The 12515-nt window shown below is 57.1% G+C and overlaps 2 protein-coding genes across 2 annotated transcripts; one reads left to right on the plus strand and one right to left on the minus strand.

The window, feature by feature from the left end:
- Nucleotides 1-2782: 2782 nt before the first annotated feature.
- VOLCADRAFT_118854 (uncharacterized protein) lies at nt 2783-10665 on the minus strand (the record flags this gene model as incomplete). Its single annotated transcript, XM_002954759.1, has 10 exons — nt 2783-3358; nt 3885-3966; nt 4172-4332; nt 4729-5226; nt 5740-5922; nt 6567-6703; nt 7141-7393; nt 7713-8612; nt 8995-9044; nt 10488-10665. The coding sequence occupies 10 exons, from the start codon at nt 10663-10665 to the stop codon at nt 2783-2785; spliced, it is 3018 nt and encodes a 1005-aa protein (XP_002954805.1).
- A 253-nt stretch (nt 10666-10918) lies between these two features.
- Nucleotides 10919-11503, plus strand: atx1 (uncharacterized protein). The gene has a single exon (XM_002954706.1). It carries the CDS (start codon nt 11017-11019, stop codon nt 11218-11220), a length of 204 nt encoding a protein of 67 aa, XP_002954752.1. The 5' UTR covers nt 10919-11016; the 3' UTR covers nt 11221-11503.
- Nucleotides 11504-12515: the final 1012 nt, after the last annotated feature.

Consider the following 12515-nt stretch of genomic DNA (forward strand, 5'->3'; position numbering starts at 1 on the left):
GGTGCGGCAGACGTTGGCATTACTGAGGCGACGGTGGCGTGATGTGACACTGTTGGTGGTGGTGAGGGCGTAACCTGGTTGTATATCTTGCACCGGATTTGACCCGGGGGCTGGCTGTCTGGCTGACAATGTGCTGTGTGGTTTACTTTACTCTCCCGGAGCGTGTTGGCAGCAGCTGCCTGGGGCGGCGGCGATATGGCTCCTGCTGCGGGTGGCCACCTGCTTGCGATACGCACGCGTGGAGGGGCATAGCGGAGGGCTGATGCCTTAAAGTGCTGGGATGCAAAGCAGCATGATGTCGGGGTCCTCATTCGGTATGAGCTGTCGCATGCTGTGGAGGTGGGAGTTGGCGCACGTTTCAGGGGGTCGTCGGCGGGAGCTTGAGTTGCCCCGGCTGCGTCATCCCACCGACGCATGTCACCGCGTGCCGGCACGGCCAGCCCGGGTCCAGAGTCCAGCTGTTGTAGCCGACAATGGGCTACTGTCGTTTGTATATTGCAGCGTGCGGATAAGCAAGATTGCGTGTGGGGTTGCAATGCTGGTGGAAGAGGCCAAACATATGCGTAAGAACCATACGACATACTGGACCGTTTGAGGACGAGTGGATGCGATTTATCCGCCACCTCTCGGGGAATGCATTAACCAAAGACCGACATTGCATACGCATTCATACGCGGGTCTAAATTTAAAGAATCGTGCGGCTGTGGGCCGGGTCTGCTTGCCCGGGTCTGCATGGCCCCCCCCACATGTGTTTATCCATGTGTTTGTGTAGGCACGTGTGTGTGCGGGCTGCGGTGTTTATGTACTGCGCGTGTGTGTGTCGATGGAGTACCGCGCGCACCTAACAATGACTTCACTGGTTTCGTTTCGACTGGAGGTCCGCTTCGGTGCCCTTTTTATACCCTTCGACTTGACAGCTGGTTATTTACGCCCGTAGCTGGCGGCTTTGTGTGTGTGCATGTGCGTGTGTTACACCTTGTTGATTGCCTTTTCTCTCAAAAAGAGTGTAACACGAGCCCACCACGGGCCAGACAAGGGCTTGCTCTTTTTTGCCCTCCCAGGTCTGATTGCTGTTGCAGATAGTATTCCGCATTGTTTGTAAGACAGATATGGGGCTCATGGAAACTCCCAGACTGAGTGGCGTGGAACTGACGCGAAACGGAACCCTGTTGCATTGCCTAACAAGGACTTCAATTTGGACCCGAGGACATTAAAACGCGTAGGGGGCATGGGAGCTCATTAACAGCTCTCCTTTCCCGCGTCGGGGTGTTGTTTGGTGGTACTGGTGGTGGTAGTGTTAGAGGGGCGAAAACGGGGTGGGTGGGCGGCTTGCCGGATAGAGCTGTATGGTCATGTTCTCCAGAGTAGAAAGTGCGTTATTTTGTAACGCCTATGAGCGGCGGGGCTGTGCCTTTAATTTACTTCGGTACGGGTTGAACATGAAGGCGAGCGAGGCGGAAAGAAGGGGGTTGAATGGCATGTGGGAACACGGCTGCAATGGCATGTGGGAACACGGCTGCAATGGATAGGAGGGGGCCCGTCTGGAGATCGGTCCCGCCGTACATGTGTCTCAAAACCGGCCGGCAGGTGTCCCATCGTCCGTCGTTTGCCGCACATTGCTGGCGGGGCTGTCATGTATGAGGGCTGCTGTGCACCCTCCCGGCCCACTGCGTTTGAAACCATGAAAGTGTAACTGTAGTACTGGTACGGCTTCGTACTTATTGCTTTTGAAACCTTCCCAGTTCACACGAATTGTTGCAACAGTCCAAGGATGTAAAACGACATCGAAGTTGTTGTGTATCGTCCATGCGTGGAGAACTATTGCATCTGCTCTCACGAGCCTTTGAAAAAGGCTGGCGGAAGGGCAAACTACGCGTCGCGTTTGACGGCGCAGGCATAATTTGTAGACATGTCAAATACATGTATATACTACCTCCTAATGCACCATTACTGGGTAGGATATCTGTCATGGCGTCCCCGTCGGGAAATGCTTTGCGGAGGCGCTTTCTGCCGGTCTCGGGTTGCACATCCGCTCTGTTACAACGACATATGTCCCAACCACTGCCTCAGCCGTTCCAATGTCGTATGTCGTATACGCAGGTAAAACTGTAATATGCTGGTCCAGTACGGACAGGGCTTCTGAGCTTTCGCGGAACAGCCGCTACGAGTCAACTAGCACACACACTGCTGTACGAACAGAGAACTATGGAACACAATATCATGCCGTGCCAGTCGCCGCCGCTGCCACGAGAAAGCACGTGCAGTACCATAAAACCGACCCTCGATGCAGTAACCAGCGGCAGACTACTGATGATTATCATGAACTCACGAGATCGTGCAACCGTCATGCTAACCGTAATGTCCTACATGTCCCCTGTGCCGCACCACCCCTCAGCCACTACTTGCCCTGCACACACAGCTGTCGCACACAAGGAGCAGCCTCCTCCGGGGCCTACTGTTGGCTACTGTTCATGCTGTTGGCTACTGTTGAAAAGCTGGAATACGGATACAGGTACGACACATCCCTCTTCATACAACACAGCACTTTGCCGCCATTCATGAACTTTTTCAGCATCAACCAACCAACCAACCAACCAGCAACCGTCTGGCATTGTCGTCATCCTGCTCAGAACATACCGTCCCCAAGCTGCTCGTCCCGGCATCGTCACTCCTCCCCCAGTTCCCCCAGTCTTTATCTTTCCACGGTTCTCGTGCACAGATGTGCACAGATGTGCAGATGCCTGCCCTGTACGGGCGCCTAGTCCTCCGCATCGTGCTCCGCTCACGGCCCTCTGCTACCCCCGCCGCTCCCTCCTCCTCCTCGCTGTTCCCCCGGCCCTCCCTGAAGCTCCCCGTACCCTTCAGGGGCACGTTGTTCCTGCGCCTCGTGCTGCCCCTCGCCAGGAGGAATCTCGTCTCCAATGGTGTACTTTCCCGGCGGCGGTGCATGGCCACTGCCGCCGCCGCCGGCCGTTGTTGCAGCAGCGACGGCAACCGCCGCCGCCGCCGCCGCCACCGCCCGGCTCATCACCTCCACGCCGGTGTCCATCAGGCTGGAAGCACCTTGCGCCAAGGAGGCCAGAACCGACGTCGATCGCGCGCCGCCGCTGCTGCCGCCAGACCTAGTGTACGACTCGGTATCGTCACCGGAACGCGACGCGGAATCGTCGCCGACGTCAACGCCAGCAGCCGCGTGGACGCCGCCAGCGGCTGCCGCCGCCGCCGCCACGGCAGCATCACCGCCAAGCCCGCCGTCATTATCCGCAAGACCTGCGGGTCCTCGCCGACGCCGCCTGCTGGCTCGTCCTTCGGACCTTCGAGCTGCCGTACGCTGCGCAGCCCGTAGCCGGTGACTCACCTGCGTACGGAGAAAGGAACGGGACGGGGCGCCAAGTGCCGTACGCGCGTATGCGTGTGCATATGTGCGTATGTGTGTGTACCTAGCAATTCCACACGGGCCTCTTTCGACAACCTGACCTTCATTGCCAAAACCGGGCAGCTAGGGGGGGCTGCAGGCTCAAGCAGGCTGCAAAGACCGTTTCCGACAAACCGAAAAAACCGCCCGACGGGTTGCGGGAGACCTCTTGTAACGCGACATTAGCTAGAGCGCGAGGGAAGAGGTTACCCCACCAACACGGGGAAAGGTCGTGTAGCGGCTCCCTAAACCCCGGGCGGAGGGGGGCCCTAGGGGTACGACGAACCACTGACAATGAAAACAATATCGGCGATATAGACAGATACTGTAGGAATACATTTGTAAGTTACTGAACCCTGGTGTGTGGGGGAGGTCTGTTTCCTACCCCCTTCCTCTGCTTTCACATCCGTCCCCCCCATACACACACACACACACACACGCACCACCCCGATCCGCTTCTCTCACTTACCCAGTCGTCTATGGCTCGATGGAGATCCTCATTAGGCAGCAAGCTGTAGCAGCGGAGTGGGGTGTTGGACTTGGGGTCGCGCCTGCGGGGCAACAACGCGGAATAGGGGGTGGGCGGGTTTAAAACCCCCCAAACCCCCATTTCCACCACATCCCCTCCACCTCCACTCCACGGCTCTCAAGTGTCCACACACTCCCGCCCGCCAAAACCCACACCCAACCCATTTCCCTCCCCCCACCGAAAAACACAACACCCCGCTCCACCCCTCCATCCCCACACGCACGCACATCTGCCCCGCCAGCCACTGCTGTATCGCAGCTCGTTCGTACGTGGGCGCCGACGGCAGCTCGGGGGACACCAACATGGCGGGTTGGGTCATGAGCTGCTGCGTGATGGCGCACGTGAAACCCCGGGGCACGTCGTCCCAGTCGTGGGACTCCGAGGGGAGCTGTACGGCGGGTTTTGCACGGCAGGGGGGAGAAAGGGGGGCCCCAGAGGACAGAAGGGGGTAAGGTGCCGGAGGGGAGGATGAGCGGAACGAAAAGAGGAAAAGAAAGAATCGGAGGAGGGAAGGAAAAAAAGAATAAAGCCGAGAACAATTGGCCGGAAATTAAAGGGCAACAAATGGGCCGAATGTTTCTTTTAAATGTTGGTCGTATTCATTCTAGTGACGACAGGTGGTTCTTGAACTTAAAAAAGGACAAAAAAGAGATGCTTAGGAAAGCTTTATAAAGGAGGTGCAAAGTGTCAGAAGGCTGAAGGATGGTGAGGGTCATGCATCTCCTAACAAGCGCCCCCCCTTCCGACCCCTTTCCATCCACCCCCTCCGACCCGGGCCGTCTACCTGCAAAGGCGCCGGCCACCTAAGCACCACGGGCCGACCCTCCCCGCGCACACCCTCCGCCTCGTCATCCTCGTCCTCATCCTCATCCTCGCTGTCGTACAGGTCCCCATCCACGCCGCCACCGCCGGCGCCGTCGCGACGGTGATGCGCGCCGCGATCCCCGCCCACCGCCGCCGCCACACGCGCACGCATCGCCGCCGCCAACTCGTCTCCGCCATCCCCATCTCCCCCGCCGCCGCCAACCTCATGTTGTTGCTGTTGCTGCTGCTGCTGCTGCTGCTGTTGCAACGCCGCCGCCAGCGCCGCCGCCAGCCCGGGGGCTTCCTCCAACATCGCCGCCACCACGGCGGCGCGCCCGGCGTTGCCCACAGTGTCCATGACGCTGAAGCAGTGCATCAGTCGTACAATGTACGGCAGTGCTTTGGGCTCCGCCGCCATGACGACATGGAGCAGCAGCAGGTGGAATCCGCCCTCGTGGTGTCGTACACGTCGGGCGACCTGGCACATCAAGGTAATGATGCGTTAGATATCTAGGTGTGGTGCGGGATGGAGGAGAGATGAAGAGAGTGATAGACAGATTGATAAAGTTAGGTGCCTTGCCAGGTTCGGATGATCTAGATGGTTTGGCAGTTTAGAGTTGTACCCAGTACAAGAGAACATGTAAGCTTGTAAGCTTGTAAGCTTGTAAGAGAGAGAGAGAGAGAGAGAGAGAGATCTATTCCGACTTCCGGCTAATCAACAGGAGTCGGTGGGATATGTGCGTGAGGAAGAGGTTGCAACCGGACGGGTGAGGCACATTCTAAGACACACATACACATGCAGACACACACGGTCGATACCATTATTTTATTTACTTTACTTTAATTTAATTTAATTTAAAATGATCAGAGGATGTTATCACTATATGATGCAAAGTGCACACGCAGACAGACGGGCGGACCGCAAGCTCCCGCACCCCACACCCTCCCTTTGCGGCGTCCCTCCCCCCACGCCCCCTCCCTCTCGCCTCACCCTCAGCAATGCCGGTGTGGCCCTGGTCGCCACGTCGCAGTTGGCTGCCCCCAGCATCACCACGCAGTACAGGATGGGCAGCATGAGAGCCACGTCCAGGGAGGGTACGGACAGCACCAGTTGCAGTACAGGTCGCCCCAGGAAATGGGTGATGTTCCAGGACAGTAGGGCCTCCCGGAGCGGCTGAGTGGAAGAGCGGGGGAGAGAGACGGGCCGGGGAGGGGGGAAGAGGGGGGGGGGTTGAGAGCGGAGGGGGAAACAGGGGGGGAAACACGGGTTTGAGGGGGGGGTTGAGAGGGGGGGAAAACAGGGGGGGAAACAGGGGTTTGAGAGGGGGATTTGAGAGGGGGGTTTGAGAGAGGGAGTTGAGAGGGGGGAAGACGAACCACGAACGAGTGAAGGTGATGCCAAGGGAGGGTGGCCGGGAAGGGGTGAAACACATCCACAAGTCAAGGAAACGACCTGATGACATGCAGAGCAATGGGTCCGCAAAGACGTAGGGACGGACGGGGAGGGGAGAGGAGGGCAAGAGTGGAAAGACAAAAACCACGAAGAAGTTAAGCTGCTGCCAAGGGGGGAAAGAGTGCTGCAGGGGGCAAGAGGCGGCGTGGGCAGGCGGGAACACAGGGGCAGAGAACCATCCACAGCAGCGGTTGGGGGGGAGGATAAGACGTGAGACGGTGTTCATCCCAGAAAGCTCCTAGGAGAGGGCGCAGGAGACCGAAGGTGATGGGGGCGGTATATAGTGAGTCACTACTAGTGACAGGGTCGGGTTAGATGGGTGATTCACCGTACAGTGTACGGCAGACTGTTCTGTACGGACTGACCTGTAACATGCCTTCGTACACCACCCGCCACGCCGCCTCCCGCCGCCGACCCCAAGAACGTCCTGGCCGGTGTAGAGACAGCAGCTCCGAAACCACCCGCACCCACAGCTGCAGCTCAAATATGGTCAACAGCGCACCTACAGGGTTGAACCGGCAGCGTGTACGGTGTACGGCAACAGGTGTACGGCACATTTTGGCGGTTGCAGACGTCCCCATTTACAGGATACATATAAGCCTTGCCGGAGCAACTGCTGCTATAAGAACCATCAAACATTCGAGAGAGCTACGCGGCCTGCAGCGGTAGCTATACGGCATACGTGTTTGCCACGTCATGTCTCCGTACATTCTCCAGGCCGAGGCCCAAGGTAATGGATTCTCACCAGCGTCAGGATCTGTCTGCTGCGTCAAGTCATATGCTGTAATACGCACATTTAGACATTAATTGTTTTTTCAGCCTTGGCTCGTAGCCGATGATTTTGCGCACGTGCGTTGTACCCTGTCGTACCCTGTATAACATACGCCCCAATACTGTCGTACCCTGTACAACACACCCCCACATGCAAACGCGACGCACCCGCAACCAGCATGAGCTGCAGCCCAACGCTCAGCGCCGGCAGCCGTTCGTCGTACGCTCCACCGTCGCTGTTGTCGTACCCGGAAGGCGCCGCCGGCGCCGGCGCCAGCAGCAGGACGTACCGCCCCATCATCACGTACGGCAACACCAGCCAGCCCGCTAGCTCAGCGGCCTTCGGAAGGGCCACCCTCAGCAGCTCCAGGGGAGGCAGACCAAGAGGACTGGCCTCCACTTCCCGTACATGCTCCGAAACCTGCAGTAACCATTATCATTACATCCATACGATCAGAAAACAGAAAATAAAAATGCAAAATATCACCTTTTCATTAGGCCTCTTTCCTGAGGCGACATTTACCAGTGTTTAGAATTTACTTGCTTCCTCTTATTCGTATCCACAACATGAGATAATGCTAGGATTTGCCTTCAGTGGCATATCGTTGCAGTGGCTAATCGACACAGGCACAGGGGGTCCTCGAACGCCGGGATGACGCGCCACACTGAGTGGGCCAACTACAAGTTGGAGATCTCTGTGGCTCCGGTGATCTTTACTTCGGTTAGGGACCAGCGCTTACCTCGGCCTGGCGCGGTGGCCGTACGTAGATCGAATTACGACAGAAACCACCGCCGCCACTACTGCTGCTGCTGTTGGCCCCTCGCCGGCCTTTGAAGCCGCCGCCGCCGCCGCCGCCCCCGCTGCCGCCGCCGCCGCCCGGGTAGCCGCCGTCGCCAGAGACTCCATGGGCGCTGCCGCCGCCACCGCCGCCACCGCCACCGCCACCGTCCTCGTCCTTATCTGCCGGCGCTGCCGGCGGAGGCGGCGGAGGCGGCTTAACGGCAGCTTCCGTACCTGGCTCTGCTGCCCACTCCGGCGGCGCCGGACAGCTTCCGCCGTTCGTTCCGTCGCCGCCAGCGGGGCCGCACTCCCCGTCTTTCCCGCCGCCGCCAACGCCGGGGGGATCGCCGTAGGCTGTCCCCTCCGCCTCCGGCGGGATCGACGGCGGAGGCGGCGGTGGCGCCTCCGGTACACCACCCCACGGTGAGCCTCCACCTCCCTGTGGCGGCGGCGGTGCTGGCGGCGGCTGCGGCAATGGCACCGGCGGCGACTGCGGCGCCGCCGACCCTGTCCTTCGCTTCCCAGGCCGCAAAAGTCGCAGCAGCGGCGCCGCACCCCGCGTGTCGTACAACGAACACACAAACGGCCGTACGGCGGACTCGCCCTCGGGTCCCTCTGCGGTACCTCTACGTCGCCGTCGTTCGCTGCCGCCGTCGCCGCCGCCGCCACCGCTCGCCTTGCTGTTATTGGCCGCGGTGTTGCCTCCGTCACCACCGCCATCACCGCCAGCCTCCCGCTGCTGCTGCTGCTGCTGCTGTGTCGTATTCCCAGCTTGTGTCGCCTGCGGCATATCCCGCTCCCGGCCCCGCTCCTCCGCCTCCCTGGCGCTGTCTAGCTTGCACAGCATGGACGCGTCCGGCTGCGCGCAGTACGGCACAAAGTACGGCTTGAAGTAAACTAAATGGCTGTACTAACCCAGTTCACATATATATAAAATATAGCCCTATATGTTTACCGGCTATCAGAGATTTGCCTGCGCCGAAGGCACATGTACGAATTACATGTATCCGAAATCTGGATTGAAACAGCCGCTGGAGCAATACATTAAAGACGAGTAGAGACACACACACACACACACACACATACACACACACACATACACACACATACACGGAGGGGAGGAGGGTTAGGGGGGAAAGGAAAGAGGAGGAGAGGAGGAGAAGCTGCTCGCCCCGCCACTTTACCCGTCTTCTAATTCAGTGTACGAATTTGCGTTCGATGGTGTCCCGTACAGTTCGTACCTCCACTCGCTGACCAGCGGCAGAATCCGGATCCAGAACCAGTGGCACACCTGTACGGCATAAGCGGCGCAAGTGCGGTGTACAGCACCGCGCGATCCAGACCCTTTCCTTTCATAAAAAAAAAACTCAACACGTTGACGCCGCGTTGCAGCTCCCCTCGCAATCCCTCGGCCTCCTAATCCGCCTGTGTGCCCGTGTACGATATCGCCCGCGCCGAAGAGCCGGGAAACCTTTGAAGAAAAAAACCTTCCAATGGCCGCTAACTACTTTCAACGACCACCAACCAACCGTCAACCAACCTTGTGACAGGTGCTGAAGTGCCAGCGCCAGTTCCTCACTTCCCGCCAGCCACCAAGAGTGAAGCACAGCCAGACTGGGTGGTTGGGGTGGTTAGGGGTTATTTTAGGGGACGATTCGGGGGTTAGGAAATTTCAAGGAAAACTCGCATTTCCACATGCTAACTAAGAGGCCGACACCACTTGAATAGGAGGAGGACGAGAGGAGGACGGTGGAACTGATATCTCGCTGGAAAAGTTTTTTCACCTTTACCTGTATCTGAAAACGTCCCTCCCTGGCCCGCAAACCCCATGCGGCGGCCATTCTTAGCCATGCCGGTCACCAGCAAGACAAAGCTATATACTGCTTGGTGCTGTACCGTACGGATATTGTCGTACCTTCGCGGCAGAACCAGCGCCATGTGCGCATACATCCGTACTCGCCATGGGTACGCTGCCGCTACCTTGTGCGGCTGCCAGACCAGATACTTCACGACGGACCGGTTGCCGTTCCTCGAATCCGTCAACAGCCTGTCGTACAGACTGCCGTGCATCATGTTTAAATTGAAGGTGTCGGGGCCTGCGGTGTATCAGGTTTTAAGAAACCACACCGAATATTGTCGTACAAGACGTACAGTGCTGTACCAAGATAAAAGAAAAAAGAAAAACGATCACGCGGTGTTGCTGGGGGTGGAATCCGGGGGGTCTCCGTGGTGCAATCCCCGTGTCGAAACACAAGGTGGCTTGGGGCCCACCAGCTCCCTCAACCCCCCCCGGCACACACATGACCCTCCAGCCCTGTGCCGCCCCCACGCGAGGGTTTTACATGGACTTAGTCCACCCCGTACTTTCCTACCTCCCCCCGGGCCCACCTGACCACACGCCCCGTGTCGCCGGGCGGGGAGACGGGGGTTTAGGGTTTAGGGCAGGGTGCGGCCGCGTGTGGGATGTGCCGAAGAGGAAAAAAAGCGAGTAAGACAGAGAGAGAGGGATGGGTGCTGGGAAACGTCCGACAGGAGATGGGTGCTGGGAAGCGTCCGACACCAAGAACTTGCTGACAGGAGGACGTGCGTGAGAGGTAAATCGGCTGGGACAACCGGACGCGTGACTCTCGCAGCGTGTTGTCGTCGCGGGGAGGAGGGGCGAGGAGGGGCCTAAGGCTTTTACGCGCGTGAAACGAACGAAACCGGGCAGAGAGGTCCGGGCTGTGGTGCTCACATGTTTCGCCGTCACAGTCGCAGGACGCCAGGAACTGCGCCCATAAGCGCTGCTTCGAGTAGTAGTGTTGCTCCATAAAGCCCGGTCGAGTCCAATAGACCAGCACCGCGTACGCTAGCAGCGTTAAGCAGGCTGACCCAAGGGTTGAAGTCCAGTTCCGGCGCCGGAGCAGCACCATGATTTCGCGATAAGTGCATTAAGAAGAAACCGACGCGCAGTGTCGTTGTTCGCGGGACTGGATAGGTTTCTTCCACAGTGGCTGCAATTCCTACCGCTACGGTATTCGCCTATCTATTGCAGAAGAAATCGAGGTAGTGGAATCGTGAATGTGCATCTGAGCAGTACCGCATGCAACGAGAACCAAGGACAGTACGGTATTAAACTGGCGTCACCAATAAAATATTTGCTTAGGACTAAACAATTTGTAATATTGCAAATGTTAATGTTTTGTATGTAATATCCCGTTCAGATACTGTTGGCAGTATTTGACAATTTAGGATACGAGACTGCTGGACGGGAACACTAGAAAATGACTGAAGTTGTTCTTAAGGTTGAGATGATGTGCAACGGCTGCGTTGCAGCTGTCCAACGCGTGCTGGGGAAGATGGAAGGAGTGGAGAGCTATAACGTGAGCTTGGAGGAGCAGAAGGTGGTTGTGAAGGGCAACGTGAGTCCTCAAGACGTATTAGAAAAGATTTCCAAGACGGGGAAGAAGACGGAGCTTGTGTCGTAAGCCTTGCCGATCCGCAATCGACTGGCAGAGCGGCAACGGCACTCAAGCATTCCTATTTGCTGTTGGCTACCTATATGAGTTTTACTTTCGTTTGCATGCAAATGACCTGAGTGTGCCGATGGGTAACGTACTGGGCTGACAAGGACCGACGTCGTGTGGCATGGTGTCGATGAATTGATGAAGCCGTGATGGGAGAAAGTGTATTACATGCCGACATGGCTATTAATCCGTTAGACATAGATCACACCCCATCCTTGTGTAACGTTTTGGAGACACTCGGATTATCTGTTTCGTCCCTCATATCATAATACTAAAAAAGCTTCCAAGTGGCATCTTTCACGTCCCGGACATGGGCAATACAACTTCACATGCCCAGCTCGCGCAGCCATGGCCAAGAATGAACCGCAGGATTCTCTCTACTCTTCACCAGCCATCGTATCATATACATGCGAGCGGGAACGACCAAAAATCACAGTACTCTAAAAGAACTCGCTACATATCTACCACTACATATCTAATACTTGCACGTAGCACGTACCCGCAAAAGTCGGTATCATCTGTCGCTATCTTCCTAAAGGCTTTTATGCATAAGCTCAGAAACTTGCAATACCTGAACACCCGGCTCACTTACGTGCTCTTCCTAAGCGCGTCTGATACACCTTGCAGGCTCGAGGCCGCGTCGACAACGGCTGCCCCACCCGCACATTCCCCCGTGGTTACGGGATTTTGAGCCTTCCTTTTGGGTTTGCTTTCTGCTGTCAAGGAAACCTGTGTTGTCTGGTTTGGGACGCCAGACCAGCCTATAAGGGTCCGATAAAATTGGAGCGCGAAACATATACTGCAATCTTTTTAAAAACAAGTCGACGACGCGTCGATGAGGACGTCGTGCCCTGGTTAGATCCAGACCAGTGGACTTGAATAGAAGTCCACTATTCAAGACCGAGACTTCAATTCAGTTCAAGAACAGTTTCCAATTTTTGACCCAGGACAATGTAGCAAAGTACACAGAGGCAGTTTACACAGGTTTTCGCTTGAAACGAGTGTTTGCGTGATACTTGGTTGTCTGTACGACGCCCAGTGCTCGGGCTGAAACCTGTACTGCGGCTGCGAAACAGTTTCCTATTTTTGGCCTTCCTGCAAAACCTCGCGAAAGCTCCGGTAATCTGGAAATCTGGCCAGGCACGTCGCGCTGAGGCGCTTCACCCTGAAGCGGACGAGGGAGGAGGAGGATGGCCTCCCGCATACCCGCATCATTACCGTTATAACGTCCATGGCCCCCCCGGCTTTTATGGACA

Source organism: Volvox carteri, assembly GCF_000143455.1.
Source record: "Volvox carteri f. nagariensis unplaced genomic scaffold VOLCAscaffold_45, whole genome shotgun sequence".
Lineage (NCBI taxonomy): Eukaryota > Viridiplantae > Chlorophyta > Chlorophyceae > Chlamydomonadales > Volvocaceae > Volvox > Volvox carteri.